Source organism: Sinocyclocheilus grahami, unplaced genomic scaffold, assembly GCF_001515645.1.
Source record: "Sinocyclocheilus grahami isolate Dianchi unplaced genomic scaffold, SAMN03320097.WGS_v1.1 scaffold298.1, whole genome shotgun sequence".
Taxonomy (NCBI): Eukaryota; Metazoa; Chordata; class Actinopteri; order Cypriniformes; family Cyprinidae; genus Sinocyclocheilus; species Sinocyclocheilus grahami.
Genome location: NW_015505477.1, coordinates 1,059,089 through 1,077,156, shown reverse-complemented (window position 1 = coordinate 1,077,156; position 18,068 = coordinate 1,059,089). Strand labels below are relative to the sequence as shown.

The following is an 18,068-nucleotide window of genomic DNA, read 5'->3' as shown; positions in this document are numbered from 1 at the left end:
TTTCTTTGGGGTCAGCCAATATCTTGTCTCTTTTTTTTTTTTTTCTTCTTTTTTTATTAATTATCAGCATTGGCCAAAATGTGTCGGTAGAGTTTTATTTTGACATCACCAGGACTTTAATTTAATATTTATTGATATTACAGATTCAAGAAGTTACTATCTATAGTATACATTTTTTCATTTTATAGGTTCAAATTATTTCTTATATAAATTTTTATATTAAAGTTATTCATTTCTAATTTAGTAAATGCTATGTAAAATAAATGTAATTTTTTTTAAGCATTATATTGCTTTCTTTTTTCTTAAATCTATACAGTGGGGCAAAAAAGTGTTTAGTCAGCCACCAATTGTGCAAAGCTGATTTGCTGTTAACCTGTTCAGGCTGATCTGGTTTGCTGGTTTTAAAGGGGTTTGGACACTCAAACTGAGAAATCAGCATGCCAGCCAGCTTAATACCAGCTTGGCCAGTCTGACAGACCAGCTAGACCAGATAAAATAAACTGAAGAATTTAGGATTTAGATAGTTACTTGTAAAATCGTAGAAGTAACATGACTAATTAGTACAGGTGTGTTTCTATGCAACAGTTTTATGCATGCGAATTGTAGCAAAGTCAAAGGCTTTTCACACTAAAATTTTTGATTTTGACATTTTTAAAATCTTTTGATCGCCAAATTACACTTCCAAATATGTGAACTGTGAAGTCTCAACCCTGGGTAATGTATAAACAGTGTACATCATGAAATAAGATAATTATTGCAAAAATTAAAAAAAATGATCCTGGGTAAACATTTTCAAGTGTGAAAAGCCCATTTAGTACCACTTCTGACTTCAGCTGGCATGATGCCCTTGCATTGCACATTTTAGTGTGATAAAACAGTTAGATGGTCTCCCTCAACATTACCTCTCCCACCGTCACTCTGTACATCTCTCACACTTCTGTCTTCATCAGTTCATCATTCAATCATCTGTATTATTTCCCATCATTTTAGAATGCCTGCTATTCATCTGAGCTGTACAGCAGCAGTAATTATTCCTCTAAACATCAAGCCCCTTCCTACAATGGCTACCAGGTCTGTCATCTTCATCCTCTCCTTTCATCCCACTGAATATCTATCCACTGCTTAAATCCCCTCTTTCTCTTTTATTGTACTTATCAATTTTTTTCTCATGTCCACCTTATTTTGCAGTTATTCTCCCCTTTTTTCATCCTGAATATCATTTGAAATGTTCATCTCTCCTGTCTGTTTAGCTGTCTTTGCTGCACAGCAAGAAGCACAGGGTTTGTGCTGCTCCTCATATTACCCTCTGCCCCACAGCACTTCCTGTAGAATAATATGTGCGGCTCTCTACACACGATTTAGATACTTTCACTCTCATCCACAGCAGGTCATCTGGGGTTATTAGATCTTAAACCCGCACAGACTACAAACACTTGAGGAAATATATATAAAACAGTAAATAAGTATATATGTATGTATGTATCTATGTATATATACTGTATATATATACTTATTTACTGTTTTCACCAATATTCTGTGATCTTGTGATCTTGCTCTGACTTTTACATTATTCTGAGTCAGTTGACATTTTAAAAGGTGATTTATCTAATGAATAACTATGTATCTATGTATATATACTGTATATATATACTTATTTACTGTTTTCACCAATATTCTGTGATCTTGCTCTGACTTTTACATTATTCTGAGTCAGTTGACATTTTAAAAGGTGATTTATCTAATGAATAATAATATCAGCATATAAAATTTTGATAATTAAAATGTTGAAAAAATACACACTAGTTATAGTGTGTATTCATACTAGTTATAGACCTTTTCCTTACTAACCTGACAGAAAGCAGATGACATGGAATCTGAATGTGATGAAAGACAGCTGTATTGATGCACTGTGCACAAAAGGAGAACTGAGTTTGCGTGCTCACTTGCCCAGAGTGATTATGGGTAAGACCTCGAGGCGTGAGAAGGTGATATAAAAGTTGTTTCTCTTCTGTGTGTTTATATCTGTCCATCATCAGGGCTCTCTATATGAGGACAGTCTCTACAGTGACGCTCGACGCTCCAGTGCTCTTGCTGTAAGAATGATAGAGCCAGTGGCGGCTCGTGGGTTTTAAAATAGAGGAGGCACACTAATTGTATTGGTTTGGGATCCCTGACGATTATTATTATTATTATTATTATTATTTGCTTAACCACTTTAAAATGGCTTTTTGATTGCTTTTAGTCAGAAAACGTAAAGAAAACGACATACATACAGCAAGATAATATAATTTCACTTACTTGGCCTATCACTTGAAGCAAACATCCATCCCTTCTTAAAAGTCTGTGTTAAAAGAGAGCTGCCTGTTGTTCCATTTAATTAAGCCGACTGCTGTAGCCTATATCCAGCTTAGTCTGTTTTCCCTAAATTTGTATATATATTGTTTGAATGGCAGCTTGGTAAATCTGTTGGCGATCAAATATTCAATATCACGACTCATCATAAGCAGGCTACTTGGTACATTATCAGCGCAGCGGCAGACGTTCAAACTAATATCACGTAAGTTATGTCTCTGTGATGATTGGTTGATATCAGAAGGGAGGCTAGCCTCCTCGGCGAGGTTTCTTTTCTCAACACTCCTCAGCGCTGAAAGTGAACACTCGATGGTGATTGGCTCATTTTTTTGACCAACGGAGGCACGAGAGCTCAGCGCTCGCTCGGCCTCCCCCTACCCTTCTCTAGCATTAGCGTTTGCAATTACATCAGCAGATTCGGCCCATTTGCAATAGAAAAGCGGCGCTTTCACGTTATGGTATTACACCTGTGAAATTACAAACAAAAAATACACATTCTGAGACATGAACTGAAATGAATTGTGAATTGTATTAACATTAAATCGTCCTCCTCCCATTTTCACCTTAAAATTATGGGGAGGCTGTGCCTCCCCTGCCTCCCCCGACGAGCCGCCACTGGATAGAGCTAAACTGTGCATGAAAATTACAGTGTTACACCCTGTTAACCTGTGGAGTCAGTTCTCTAACCATTAGCATGTTTTTATTTTTTTAAACATAATTTGTAATGTTGACTCATCATGATTAAATTCAGGGTTCCTCTATACCCTTATAATGTTATGTCTCTCAGATAATTCTCAAAATATCACTTGTATATGTTTTTGCACATAGTGGGGTTGTTGTGTGTGATTTAGAGGCTAAAAAAGGTTGCTTATGCAGGTCAAAGAAATCCTTTTTTTAAAGACTTGAAATGGGTTTTGTGAATGACATAAAGCTAAAAATGATTGTAGGTGTTTTTCTATTTTAATTTAATTTCGTTTTTCTCATTAAAGGGGTCATATGACGTTGCTCAAAAGAACATTATTTTGGGTGTTTGGTGTAATACAATGTGTTTATGTGGTTTAAGGTTAAAAAACACATTATTTTCCACATACTGTACATTATTGTTTCTCCTCTATGCCCCGCCTTTCTGAAACGCGTCGATTTTTACAAAGCTCATCAGTCTGAAAAGCAAGGTGTGCTGTGATTGGCCAGCTATCCAGTGCGTTGTAATTGGCCGAATACCTCAAGCGTGTGATGGAAATGTTACTCCCCTTACCATACTGTGATGCCGTGTCCCGGCGCGACGAGACAAAAACAATAAAACCCATTACAAAAGAGTAGGGCTGGGTTTTGACACACATTTCACGATTCGATTCGATTCACAATTCGATTCTGTTCTATTCAATATCGATTATTTTGGATATATATCTGGTACACGTGCTAAATTTTCAAGGGAAAAAAATCTCATAAATAAAGCTGTAAAATATACATTAGAGTCAGCTGGTACTACATTACTATAATATTGAAGGTTAAAACTGACTGATTTTTTAGGCTATACAACTGCTTAAATTACACTTAATGACGTTTTTATAATAAAAGTTACAATTACATAATAATATTTGTACTTCAGTTTTTTTTTTTTTTTATATATTAACATTTAAATGGTGGCTGTCATAAACAAATATAAATGAAACATTGAAGAACAGTAAAAGTTATAATGAATATATTATATGGTGCATATATTTAGCAAAATGCTCCTCTCTACAGTTTATTTTTCTATCTGACTAATGAGTTTATGGCCACCGAATATGTTTTTTCTGAGGTAAATGTGACGTTACGTGATATTGTTTACAAGCCGTTATATTGACGTCTTTGCACGGCTGAAACACTTGATTGAGCGTTACATGAGACAGGATATGGATTGTAAAGTTGTACTCTTTCTTTTAACTTACCTTTGGGTGTTTAGTCATGAGTATTTTGTGCTGAAACTGGTATTAATGTGGAGGAGATGATCAGTTCACGTGCGCCTCGCACTGCCGTCTGTTGATCTAAGGCGCTACAGCAATCTGTCACTCCACATTAAACAGACCCAAAACGGCATTTATTGTTTAAATACTGCAATACAATGAACATAATTTGAAATCTGAGACTGTTTCATATTAAAAGTACCAAAGCACAATGCTTATTGCGATTTATTGGATGGGAGGTGCCCTTCAATGTTCCATCTGAAAACAGGCTAGACTAATCGATTCTTGGGATTTAAGAATCAATATAGTTTCGTAAAAATTAGAATAGATTATAATCAAGATGTCTATATTTTTACCCAGCCCTACAAACGAGGCATTTGTTGCATGCAGTGGGGACATAATTACGGATTATAATGACTTATATTGTCTTTTTACACGTTGCGTTGCGTATCGTGCCGCGTAAACATAAAACCATTTGTCTGCATTTATGATCGGAGAAACGACAAACAACAAGCGCTACTCTACACTGCTCAAAACTCACATTTGAATCATTAGTGGCAAATTCTTTAAATATGAAAAAATACTTTCAGATTGTGAGTCAGAACAGCCGGCATTGTCATATAGCATGTCACATTTCAGGTTATAAGTCAAATTTCATGTCAACTACCCATCTAGTTTGTTCTCTAACAAAGGATCTGTAAGACATTAACAGGCATGTACAGGTGCATCTCAAATAATTAGAATGTCGTGGAAAAGTTCATTTATTTCAGTAATTCAACTCAAATTGTGAAACTTGTGTATTAAATAAATTCAATGCACACAGACTGAAGTAGTTTAAGTCTTTGGTTCTTTTAATTGTGATGATTTTGGCTCACATTTTACAAAAACCCCCTTCTACCAGCTTGTTTTTCTCTGCTTGTGAATTTGTACTGCACGTAGATTTGTACTTTTCTTCCTTGTTTTGTTTTTTCTTTGAAAATCTTGTAGATGTGTGATGACTGTATCAGGCATGAAATGTCTGACAATCTTCAATCCATTTTGTGTATATACATGTGCATTGTATCTCTTACTCTCTCTGATTCTTCATGTTCTCATTGTGTGTGTGTGTGTGTGTGTTCCTCCAGTCCTCTGAATATAGTGGTTACCTGGGCTCAAGCTCTAGGACTTCGTCCAGAGCAAATTCTGTGTGTGGCAGTCCGGTGGTGAGCAACTTCACTGTCACTGATGCCCAAGATGATCATGGACCATCACAATTATATTTCAGAATTTGCTTTCTCAGTGACAGATTCAGTTACAGCTACATGCATCCAGTTCATTGGGGCTTTTTCTTTTAATGACTGTGTGTCATTGATTGTTAATGTTTCTAGCTGAGTCAGTGGATGAATAAATTTTTAGTCTGTTAAATTGTTTAAATACTTGATAGTTTTCCTATTAAGTAGGATTGAATTACTTTAACAGTGTAAAAAGCGACATCTGAAGTGATGTGTGTTTGTGTGCATTCTTTCTTTGGGTGCATGCAAAAAGCCAACTGTTAAATTTGGACAGTTGAGATTTCACAAATAGCTGAAATACCTCTCGCATTGATGTCAATTGCTGCTATCTGGTGGTTTCCAGGAGGACTGCATCAGCTCAGTGGCTAGTTTAATGCACAGCACAGCTAGTATCAGTGGCCTCTCTAGAGATCTTGACCGTGTGGACATCCCTGACCTGCCAAATGTTAATGGGAGGCTTTCTATGGTACGAGAGTGAAATCTTCGGGTTCATGTGATTTGTGGTGGCTGATGCCCTGGTTTAAATTGTGTGTGTGTGTGTGTGTGTGTGTGTATTGGCATGTTGAATTGAGGTGATAGTCTGCATGTGAGATGGACAGTGGTCAACTGATTCAGTGAACTGATTTTATGTGCAGAAAAACACAGAAGTCTGATGCTTGTCATGATGTTTGATAGAAATGTCCTTGTTTGCTGCTTGCATTTTGATTTATCAATGTTATTGATCAAATGCAATCATTGTGTTTTGAATCTTTGCAACTTGACTTTCTTTACTTGAGAATCTAATTTTCTTCCTCTAATGGAAAAATATATTTTTACTAACTTTTTTGTGTGTGGACAGCATGAATCCGAATGAATAAGAGACTTGATGGCTTGACATGATTTTTGCAAGACTACAAAATCTATTGACCGTGTATCATCTTGTTTATTTACAGGTTGATGACAGGTTAGAGCGAGACTACTTGGAAAAGGTTTACAACCCCCCCCCCCCCTTTTTTTTTCATTTTTTTCGAACTTTTACTTCTCTGGGCTCAAGCTCTAGGACTTCGTCCAGAGCAAATTCTGTGTGTGGCAGTCCGGTGGTGAGCAACTTCACTGTCACTGATGCCCAAGATGATCATGGACCATCACAATTATATTTCAGAATTTGCTTTCTCAGTGACAGATTCAGTTACAGCTACATGCATCCAGTTCATTGGGGCTTTTTCTTTTAATGACTGTGTGTCATTGATTGTTAATGTTTCTAGCTGAGTCAGTGGATGAATAAATTTTTAGTCTGTTAAATTGTTTAAATACTTGATAGTTTTCCTATTAAGTAGGATTGAATTACTTTAACAGTGTAAAAAGCGACATCTGAAGTGATGTGTGTTTGTGTGCATGCAAAAAGCCAACTGTTAAATTTGGACAGTTGAGATTTCACAAATAGCTGAAATACCTCTCGCATTGATGTCAATTGCTGCTATCTGGTGGTTTCCAGGAGGACTGCATCAGCTCAGTGGCTAGTTTAATGCACAGCACAGCTAGTATCAGTGGCCTCTCTAGAGATCTTGACCGTGTGGACATCCCTGACCTGCCAAATGTTAATGGGAGGCTTTCTATGGTACGAGAGTGAAATCTTCGGGTTCATGTGATTTGTGGTGGCTGATGCCCTGGTTTAAATTGTGTGTGTGTGTGTGTGTGTGTGTGTGTGTATTGGCATGTTGAATTGAGGTGATAGTCTGCATGTGAGATGGACAGTGGTCAACTGATTCAGTGAACTGATTTTATGTGCAGAAAAACACAGAAGTCTGATGCTTGTCATGATGTTTGATAGAAATGTCCAATTGTTAATATTATAATTCAGGTTCATTGTAAAAGACGTATTCGCAAACACCTTGAGAATTATTACAGACTTGTTTGCTGCTTGCATTTTGATTTATCAATGTTATTGATCAAATGCAATCATTGTGTTTTGAATCTTTGCAACTTGACTTTCTTTACTTGAGAATCTAATTTTCTTCCTCTAATGGAAAAATATATTTTTACTAACTTTTTTGTGTGTGGACAGCATGAATCCGAATGAATAAGAGACTTGATGGCTTGACATGATTTTTGCAAGACTACAAAATCTATTGACCGTGTATCATCTTGTTTATTTACAGGTTGATGACAGGTTAGAGCGAGACTACTTGGAAAAGGTTTACAACCCCCCTCCCCCCATTTTTTCTGTAGCTTTTTAACCATTTAAACCTTTTCTCACAATAAACTGTATAAATGAGCATTATAACTTATTACTTGCTGTATTTTTAGGGTTCTTCACTAGCATCGACTATTTCTGGAGCCACTCTTACCTCTCTGGGTGGGACATCCTCACGGAGAGGAAGCGGAGATACATCCATCTCTGCTGACACAGAAGCATCCATAAGGGAAATCAAGGTGTGTGTCCTGATCTCTTTGTCTACTGCCAGTTTAAATTTAAGCAGCAGCTTTATGTAATGATTTCATGGTATGCTTTTGCTGTTTACAGTGCTATAATCTTGAATCCAAGTTAATGTCACTGTAACATAGCATCTTTTAATAAATATATTTATTTATAATATAAGTTAGTCTGATAAAAATGCATTGCTCATTTTAATCACTCATCTTGCTCACAGAAACAATTTTCACAGACAGCAGCTCAGCACACTATCATTTTCTTTGTCTGTTGCTCAGTCCTGTTCCTAGTGATCTGCCTTCCAACAGAGTTAAAAGGTTAGTTCACCCAAAAATGAAAATTAGCCCATAAATTACTCACCCTGAAGTCACCCTAGGTGTATATGACCTAGGTGTCTTCTTTCAGATGAATCCAGTTGGAGTTATATTAAAAATTGTCTTTGATCTTTCAAGCTGTTTAATGCCACTCAGTGGGAGTTGCATGCATCGGTCCAAAAAAAGTTAAATAAAAAGCGCCCATCCATAAAAAGTGTCTTACACGGCTCCGGGGGGTGAACAAAGGTCTCCTGTAGCGAATCCATGTGTTTTTGTAAAAAAAAATATCCATATTCAAAACGTAATAATCACTTTAATGTAGCTTGCGCCAACAGTTGTACACGGAAGCAGCTGCGGGTGGATGATGTATGAGGTCAGCTTTGCGCATGCGCCGCTCAGAAGTAACGAATGCGGAAACGCAGCAGAGAGATCATAACAACACAACGGTCACTTATTAGAAGTACAAAACGATGATTTGTAAAGAAGAATGTAGGAGGATTTCGATATAAGCCAAGAGGAGACTGGTTTTGCTTTGCTAAAGTAAGGAAACTTTGCTTCCTTTGATCGTGATGGTTTTCACGAGACTCACCGGCGCATGCGCAACGCCGACCTCATACGTCATCCGCCCAGAGCTGCTTCCGTGTACAACTGTTGGCACAAGCTAGATTAAAGTGATTATTACATTTTTAATATGGATATTTTTATTGCAAAAATGCATCGATTCGCTGAACAAGATAACTTAAGATGTTTGTGTGTTAAACTCTTCAGGAGCAGGACTGACCACCTTCTATGATCTGCTTCACTGTTATTTTCTACAACTTTGTACTGTTTCTTGCACAGTAATTAATCCGAAAATCAGTCTGGCGTTCTTTACCCTTTCATTGCTCTTCCTCCACTGCATCCTTTATCCTTCCTCCTCATCCTCACTCTTCATGCTTTTCATTCAGGAGATCCACGAGCTTAAGGATCAGATTCAAGATGTGGAGGCGAAGCACATGCAGAACCTCAAAGAGCTCAAGGTACATGGCTGGTAAAGGCAGTGCCAGTCAAAAGCCCAGTGAGAACCTGCTGTGTTTGAGTTATATATGACAGTGCTGGCACAACATATTTTGTGCTTTTTAACCAGATGAGATTATATGATATTAGTCTGTGGTTCTTATCTGTCTCTCGTCTTGCATGTTTATACATCTATGCCACTGAAGTCTATAGCCTCATTTTCTCTGCCTTGCTTCCATCTTTGACTTTATCTTATTCTCCAAAGCATATCATACACATCCCTTTCCATGAATTAATTTGATTTGATTTTAATTTTAATGAGAAATTTAGTTTAAAATTGTGTTCAAGACTGATGTAGAGGTTGAGGTATTGTAATGCATGTTCAGATGTGTTTGTGAGTGTTTGCTGGTTTTCAGTGTGGTGTCCGACTTTTTGAAGGATTCCCTTTTGGAAATGGAGGAAAAGTACCGTAAGGCCATGGTATCCAATGCACAGCTGGACAATGAGAAGACCAATATGATGTATGAAGTGGACACTTTGAAAGACTCTTTAATGGAACTGGAGGAGATGCTCTTTGAAACACGCCGAGAGCTTGAGGAAAAGTGTAAGGTCTGTACAGTCAGGTGTGCATAATAAGAAGTTGCAGTAATGCTTTGTTGTAATACATTAGCAAATCACAAATAATAAATTACGCTTAGACCATAGTAAGAGTGCAATTTTATTTTTATCATTTGTAATCTTTTTTTTCTTTTCGTTTTATGATTAAAATAGAATGGTGTACAAATGGCGTTTTTGTATTTTAATCTCAGTGATGACACTCTTAAATATTAAATTTAAAGAGTAAATAAAAAAACTAAAGCTAGTTTTATGTTTTAGGACCTTGAACGAGAGAAGCATGCTCATAGTATACTGCAGTTTCAGTTCAATGAATTGAAGGAGACATTGAAACAGAGTGAAGAACTGCTCACTGTGAGTATTTATGTCTCTGTGCTAAAAACCTTTGTCTTATTCAAATGCTTGGCTTATCTGCCCATCTGCGTTAACAGCTTCTCTCCTTCCTTCATCTTTATTCTTCTTCCCTGCACAATACCTCTCCGTAGGAGATCCGTCAATTACGGCTCAAGCAAGATGGCTATTTTAGGGAGATTTCTGACCTCCAGGAAACTATTGAGTGGAAGAATAAAAAAATTGGGGTATGATTCCTCAGATCCCTCCTGTAAAAATTTTATTTGTCATTTACCTTCATTTTAAGAGAATTATAATTTCACCTTTCAAACATATAGTTGTCGATTAGCTTGATTCTACATCTGTTTCCTGCTACAATCTGTCTGTCATTGCCAAACTGTTCTTGTTGTCTGCAGCACTGATGTTATCATTGCTTTCACCTTCTTTTTCTCCTCTTTGCTGCATCTTTGCCAAATCACTGCTGTTCAGGCATTAGAGAGGCAGAAGGAATTTTCTGATGCCATTCGAAATGAGCGGGATGAGCTTAGAGATGAGGTTGTTCAGCTCAAAGATATTTTGAAGGTATTGATATGTGTGGAGAAAACTAGGGCTAATTATTTTCTCATTAACATTTCCTAACAAAACAGCTTTGTAATAATTTTTAGTAATCTAAAGATTCAGAATATAATATAAATCGAGACTGATTCAGCTAACATTCAGCTTCTAACGGAGTAAACCGAATCATAATCATAATATTTTTGCATCCACAAATATATACATTTAAAAATAATAACTCTAGGCTCAGTGCATCTAAAATTAACACGGATCTGTTTTTATACTAAGTAAACTAACATTAAATTGTTTTCCTGTCCAGAAACATGGCATTGTCCTTGGACCCGACTTGGCCACCAATGGAGAAACAGGTGAAGAAGTCGGAAAGGCTGATCAGAATTCTCAAACAGCATCAGCTGAAATCCGAGATGGGAGTAGCATACTAGGTAAGCTGCTTTTCTTAACTTCATTCATTGCACGCTAACATTTTTTTTATCTTTGTCACTTTGCATTTTCATCTTGTACAGCTTGAGCCAAGTCTAACCAAACTATTTCTGTGTACGTGGTACAAATGCACCTTCACATTAACATCTCTCACAATTTCCTCTTCCCTGTAACCGCTTTGCATATACAGCTAGAATAAAAGTTAACACTATAGAGTCATGTCTCTTTCTTGAGTCCTTATTCCAATACTCTGCTGGACAAGTGTTTATAAAATTGCTGAAAATATTTCATCATCCTTGTTTTCAAATCAAAATCAAGAGAAGGATTTGCAGAGTAGTTTGTTTAGTTCTTGACATTACTGTGGGGTTTTCTTCTTTGGGACATCCTTCAACACATTTGATTTGTATGTGTTTAAGAGCTTTGCCATGGAGTCTTCGTTTCCCTCTGTCTTTTTCTTCTTGCTCTAAACATTTGCCAAATATTCAATGGCTTCTACAGGCATATTTCTTTTGGCTTTAACTACTGACACCTCAATCATCTCCCAGGCACTCATCAGTTGAAGGTGTGTAAAGACCAGCAACAAAAAGATTTGGATGACGGGGTGCCAGGGAATCAGCAGTTTTCACATGCCCAGTTCAGTTCTTCAAACACACCTTTAGTAGCAAGTATGGAGAATGGAGAACTTGGGGACCAAATGATTCAGGGTGTAGGGCAGCTTGAGAATAGACCTGAAGAACCTCCAAGTTCTGTTGGTGATGATGAACTCACTGCAATAAGACCCAAGGAGGAGATAAAATCTGAGGCACATATACCGGAAGATTCAAGAGGTGATACTGTGGAATTAGGGTGCAAAGTTCACAAGGATGGACATTTGGAGACAGATCAACAAGAGAGAGAATGCGTCAAACCTAGTCAGGTCATCAAAGAGGAAACTCCTTCAGAGTCTGTCTCTGGTTCAGTCCATGATGAAACTGATAAACCTGGTGAGACTGTGCTTGATGATAAACTCAAAGAGGAGCCTGTAGAATCATTTCAGACAGAGAAGCTTGCTAAAACCCAAGGTGTAAGTGCTTCAAATAAAAAGAAGAAAAAGAAGAAGAAAAACAAGCAGAAGCAGAAACAGAGTGACAAGCAAGAGAGTGACACAAAGATAGATGACAAGAATGAAACCGTTTGTAGTGAAGACAATCCAAACCAAAAAATGGAGGGTGATCTAGAAGGAAACCATCAGGATCCCTTAGGGAATGATAAATCCAAAACAACAATGAATACAGATGTCCCACATGATGCTAAAAGAACCAGTGAATTGGATGGTATCGAAACAACAAGCACAAATATAAATGCTGATGATACTCAAGATAAAATTATGTTAGTTACAGATGAAGCTGATTTAGCAGAAATTTCTAAAACAATCTCAAATTTTAATTGCCCTGAATCTGGAAATAGTGTGATTTCAGATGATCTGTCCAACAATATTATCTCTAACCCCGCAAACATAATTGATGAACACACTGAGGATTCAACAAATCCTGACTCTGAAGCTGTAATCTTTAGCTGCGAGCTTGTATCTTCAGAAACAAAGACTTCACTGCCTCATGAACCTTCTGCTCAGTCCATGGATGCTGTTGAAGGGGGTGTTGAGTCCACCAGCAGCTCTGAGAACATTGAGTTGAAATCATTGAAATCTGCATCGGAAGACATCAAGGAAGTGGAGAGTCATCTGAACTGTGAAGTAGAACAGGAGGAAAAGCTCCTGAATGTTGATCTAGATGGGACCACCAACCCTGAAGATCAAGATGGCTCTGCTCATCCCACTTCCCCTGTAATGGAGAAGGTGGAAAATGAAGCTGAAAGGGTAATCCAGGAACAACCTGTTGACCAGCCAATGGAAAGCCAACTTCAAGACAGTATTGGAGCAGAACTGGACCAGGAAGAGGTTGAGACACAAGATGGACTGGATGAAGAAAATCTTAAAGTGCCTACTGAAACAGTGTTTGATGGAAGCCATGTCGACAACACTCTTTTCATTGAAACCCAGGTTCAGGTTATGCATGAGGATCACCTGTCTGCCAATGAAGCAATTCAGGAAACTGTTGGAGAGTCAGATGCTTCTGACCAAAAACCCAAGGTAGAAAAAGATGAGGAGGAAAGATCAATCCAAAATCAAGTTACACTTGAAGTGCAACTGCCTGAAGATGAAGAAGACCTTCTGGTGAAGTCAGATGTGGCTGCTCAAGAGCTCAAGGAAGGAGATGAGGAAGAGGAAGATGACGTAGAATCATTTGATTTTAATGAAATGGATCTTGAAGCATCATCAGATGCCCCTCTAAAAAACTTTCTAGATCAGCCAAATGAGGAAGTTACTCTTTTAAAAGAAAATGTCCAAGAAGCAAGCCAGGAACACCAAAGCAATGTCACTGATGAGGACCAAACTCAAGAAGATGAACATCTAGAACTTGCAGATCAGGAATCAAAGCCAAAGGAGCAGAAAGATGATGGACAATACACAGAAAACCCACAAACAACAACAGATGTAGAAAGATGTTTAACAGAGGACAGCCAAATCAACAGTGAAGTCAGACCTAATGATCAGCAGCATGATATTACTGGAATTAAAGAAGACGCATTTGAGGAGCATCGGCAGGCATCGGAAGATGTGACGCTCAATGAAGAAGTTAATCTGATCTCAGAGATGGAGACAAGAAATGTAGGCCAAGAGGTCAATAGTACTATTCATCACGAAAAAAAGGCATCAAATATTTCAGGAGATCAGGACATTGAGAAGGAAACCGCAGAAAGCAACAGGGAAGATGAAAGAAAAGAATCTAAGAAAAGTGGGAAAGGGAAAGGGAAGGGCAAGGGGAAAGACGATTGTAAAATGTCTTAATAGACAAGGACATTGCTGAGTCTCTTCTCAGCATCTTCAGTTTAAGAAGTAATTTGCACTTATGTAGGTCCTAATGAAATTATTTTGGGACCATTACTTTGGAGAACCCTAAAAAACCAAAGTGATCTTACAGTCAAGCCCAATTATCAGTCACTGCAGCTGTTTCAGCAAACATATTTTATACATGAATGTTTTACACCTGAATAACAATACTGAATGAACACAGGAAATTAGTTCAAACTGTATTTAAAATCCAAAAACCAGTCACACATTAAATGCTAGCAGTAATGGGTATAAAGTGTCCTATTTATTATGAAATTGTACATGAGCATGAATAAAATGTTTCTCATAATAATATATGAGTAATACGTGTTTCTCTTTTGGAAATTACCAACTTTCTGTCTGTGCTGCAGTCATGTTTAGCAGCTTCTTAATTACAATCTTTTCAGTTACAAAGGACCCGTAATATATTTGGTTTAAATGGATGTTATGTTGTTTAAAATTGTGGTAAATAACAAATTGTTATTGTGTGCCAACCCCTATTAAACATTCCTCTAAATTTTGACTGGAGCTTTGTTGTTACATTTTGTTTTTACAATTAATTTGTTGGGAGATATGATTGAAAACAAATGGAAATATTTTATTCTGTTTGGTGAAGATACTGTTGGGACATTGAGACCTAGTGCATGTTAACTGAACTATTTATGTTAAAATAAAATGTAAGAAAATATATGTTTTACACTATTGTTTATTGATTGTGTTACAGCAGAAATTTTTTGTCATAATTAAATTTTCCAGCTGACTGGATAAGTTTCTATTATACAATGATAGAGGAAATTTAATTAAACTGCTTCAGATAAAAATGGCTTATTTTTAATGATTTAAAAATATTGATTTATTTTTAATCGTGACAGTTTTCATTTTTAGGACATGAATTATAGTACGTCACACACTCATCGCATAACCTCAAGTAAGCTCACATCATGAAAAACACTGACATGTAGTAGATGTACTGATTGAGTGAACGCTGAGAGATTTGACTACATGAGGCTGAAGCCTCTAATGTCACTGAAGTTTCTGCATGTTGTCCATCCTCATCATTCACATCCCAGCATAGGATAGCCTCACTTTTTGCATGCCCTGACTCCTCCCCCTCCATGCCTTTGGCTCCTCCCACCCCTGGTATGTGAAATGTTTCCTGTCTAACTTTGGAATTTGTTTTAAAATGAGAATGTAATATTTTATTATTGCAAAGGACATGTTTTAAATGTTTAACTGTAGTTGTTAAAAATGTATGAATGTAGCCAAAAGTGCTTATCACATTGACGTGGATATACAGTTGTCTTTCCCAAAAAAAAAAAAAACTGCAAGAAAAAATTATGTTGGTTTTTGTCTAATTGTCTATCTGTTGAACTCGCTTTTCAGAAATTCGCTTGCGAAAACTTGTTGATGAGAGGGAAAACTTAATAGAGCAGGTGTGTTTCTGGCAGTTACTTTACATTGACTTTGTCCTCATTTTGTGCCATTACAAGTAAGATTTTCTGTTTTATTCTGTTCAGGTTAAGAGATTGAAAGGTCAACTTGAGCAGAAGAAACAGAAGAATGGTATAGAGGACGTGTCCAGCCCAGAGGGAGATGTGCTGGAGAATGGCGCTGACTCCAACATCATGGATATACAGAGTAAGAAACTGCCTGCACTCAGTCAGCTTCAGTGCAAACGTTTTAGAAACTTTTCTACAGCTCACAATATTCATTACATTGTTAGCAATAATTTTTAACAGGTTTGGTTTATTGCCAGAGCATGTAAGACCCTCAGCATGTAAGACCCTCAGCCTGAGATGTTGAGAAATGTGTAATTGTTCCTTATTTCAGGGGATGCCAACAGACAAGTCAATGACCTCAGATTTAAGCTTGTCAAATCAGAGCAAGAAGTCACAGCACATGAACAGAATGTGAGTTCCTTTAATATATTTTATTACTAATAATTGTAACACATTTTACCCTTTTAAAATATGAAATCGTGAAATAACATTTGAAGTTGTTTTAATTAACTCATTTTGTAGGTCACAAGGCTCGAGGGTCAGGTGACCCGTTACAAAGCCGCATCTGAAAATGCAGAGAAGGTGGAGGACGAACTCAAAGCTGAAAAACGCAAACTGCAGCGTGAGGTACAATAGTCAAATAGTCTGCTTTTGTTAAAAAAAGTTCTACTTATATGTACATACAATAAAACGAATAGCTTGCGCAACTTTTTTTTTCATGGTAGTTACGCTCTGCACTGGACAAGATTGAAGAGTTGGAGTCCAGTAACAGCCATCTCTCGAAAAGGCTGGAGAAGATGAAGAGTGGCCGGGCAACAGCAACAACTCCCTAATGGTTTCAGATCTGCCCCATAATCTGCCCAAAATCACCATTCCCAATGGGCATTTCCTATCATTCTGCACCTTATGCAAAGTTAATAAAACTATAAACAAGCTCATGAGAACCGTGATACATTATATTCTGCAACCGTGCCATTTCCTCCTATTTATCCATTTAGCTTGAGTTCTTCATCTTTGGAGAACCCAGTCAGGACTTTCTGAAGGATGCAGGAGGACTCTTAGTGTTGCTTCATTCAAATGCACAAACACTGTAGTTCAAAAAGTTAGAATGGTAATTGTCACATTTGAATCTTGCTGTGACTGAATTGATTCAAGCGTAATGTGCAAGGCTTCCCGAGATTATTTGGAGAAGGATCTTAAAAGTTACTCTTTGAAATTCTGAATGTGAAGATCAGGACATGTTGTCCAGATCTAGGATGTCTGGGTGGTCATTTGTTTGATTAAAGATAAAGACACCCGTTGCTTCACTAAGACAAGACAGACAAGTATGTATGATTGTGCGTGTTTGATGCTTTCATGTGTTCCACTCTAAAATATATTTAATTATCACTAGTTGAGTCGACTAGATCTTCCATATGTACCTGAAGCCAAAGGTTCTTGAGTAGTTTTACAGCTGTTGCCATCTGTGTTCTTTTAATTATGTGTTTCCTCTAATGAATTGTCTATAAGGGGCTTCCTAACATGTCAGAAAGACTGATGTGACATACATGAGGATGAATACTGATTCTTAGTGCATTTTGTTGTTGCATTGATGGTGAAATTCAACCCTAACTGAACCACATAAATCAGGAAGTTGTTCAAGGATTTCAGGCTGAGCAGCAACCTTTGGTGCATTAATTGCTGAAGACTGTTGTGATCACAAATACCATTTATTATCACCATCCCCGATGAGAGGCGGCCCCACCCTGTTTACAATGCTTTAAACCATTTATAGGTTAACTTTATGAAAACTGAAGTGTTATGTTATGATCTGCAATAAAATGTCCATTTTAATTTTAAAAAGTTGTCTGTAGTCTATATATAAATTCACTTAGCATATGCCTTCAAAACAGACCAACACTGGAGAGTCAGGGTACTGTGAACTACATACTATGTATGTATTTGAAATAAATATTTTGTGACAAAGAATATCACAAGTCAATTATTAGAGATAATTTTGCCTCATGGATTTCTGACCTGTCAAAAGTAATTTTTAAAATGTAAAATTGAGTATAAACTGAGCCAGATTCAATTAAGCTAGAACATATATACACATAATGTTTACATATTTTAACATATTTGAGACATTTCTGTGTGTTTGTCTCATGTATTGTGCCTGGTATTGTAAAAAAAAAAAAGAATACATATAAACGCAGCAAGACAAACAGGTTGACATTGGTAAATGGATATTTAATATACTTTAAACCCAAATAACATTAGTAAAATATAATAGCAACTCTTCCCCTCATACATACCAGTTAATTTAATTGTATATGATAAGGCTAATAATATTTGAGTGATGTTTTTGAAATGTAAAATACATTTATAACATTAAATGTAAATTTGAATATCTGTTTAACTGTTCTTACAG

The 18,068-nt window shown here is 36.9% G+C and overlaps 2 protein-coding genes across 3 annotated transcripts in view; both read left to right on the top strand.

Annotated features, from left to right (window-relative positions):
- Positions 1-14,953, top strand: part of LOC107601083 (leucine-rich repeat flightless-interacting protein 1-like) — a 25,552-nt gene extending 10,599 nt beyond the window's left edge. The window contains exons 11-24 of one of the 2 annotated variants that reach the window (XM_016293107.1): positions 991-1,071; positions 1,251-1,280; positions 2,037-2,093; positions 5,423-5,500; positions 5,913-6,035; positions 6,502-6,537; positions 7,856-7,981; positions 9,241-9,312; positions 9,728-9,898; positions 10,166-10,258; positions 10,390-10,482; positions 10,724-10,816; positions 11,109-11,232; positions 11,776-14,953. In XM_016293107.1, coding sequence (XP_016148593.1) covers positions 991-1,071; positions 1,251-1,280; positions 2,037-2,093; positions 5,423-5,500; positions 5,913-6,035; positions 6,502-6,537; positions 7,856-7,981; positions 9,241-9,312; positions 9,728-9,898; positions 10,166-10,258; positions 10,390-10,482; positions 10,724-10,816; positions 11,109-11,232; positions 11,776-14,117 — 3,519 coding nt within the window. In that variant the 3' untranslated portion in view covers positions 14,118-14,953. Of the gene's footprint in view, positions 1-990; positions 1,072-1,250; positions 1,281-2,036; positions 2,094-5,422; positions 5,501-5,912; positions 6,036-6,501; positions 6,538-6,609; positions 7,167-7,707; positions 7,744-7,855; positions 7,982-9,240; positions 9,313-9,727; positions 9,899-10,165; positions 10,259-10,389; positions 10,483-10,723; positions 10,817-11,108; positions 11,233-11,775 lie in introns of those variants that run through there. The other variant, XM_016293106.1, reaches the window with a different exon arrangement.
- A 53-nt stretch (positions 14,954-15,006) lies between these two features.
- LOC107601085 (leucine-rich repeat flightless-interacting protein 2-like) lies at positions 15,007-17,478 on the top strand. The gene is made up of 6 exons (XM_016293108.1): positions 15,007-15,299; positions 15,543-15,592; positions 15,677-15,797; positions 15,990-16,069; positions 16,181-16,285; positions 16,384-17,478. Exons 1-6 carry the CDS (start codon positions 15,275-15,277, stop codon positions 16,489-16,491), a joined length of 489 nt encoding a protein of 162 aa, XP_016148594.1. The 5' UTR covers positions 15,007-15,274; the 3' UTR covers positions 16,492-17,478.
- The last annotated feature ends 590 nt before the right edge of the window (positions 17,479-18,068 follow it).

What these genes read in the sequence shown, in the direction of transcription:
- LOC107601085 (XM_016293108.1), top strand. Translation starts at nt 15,275, where the DNA reads ATGCCTTTGGCTCCTCCCACCCCTG. An exon ending in GGGAAAACTTAATAGAGCAG is followed by an intron (nt 15,593 to 15,676) that starts GTGTGTTTCTGG and finishes TATTCTGTTCAG; the next exon opens with GTTAAGAGATTGAAAGGTCA. An exon ending in TCACAGCACATGAACAGAAT is followed by an intron (nt 16,070 to 16,180) that starts GTGAGTTCCTTT and finishes CTCATTTTGTAG; the next exon opens with GTCACAAGGCTCGAGGGTCA.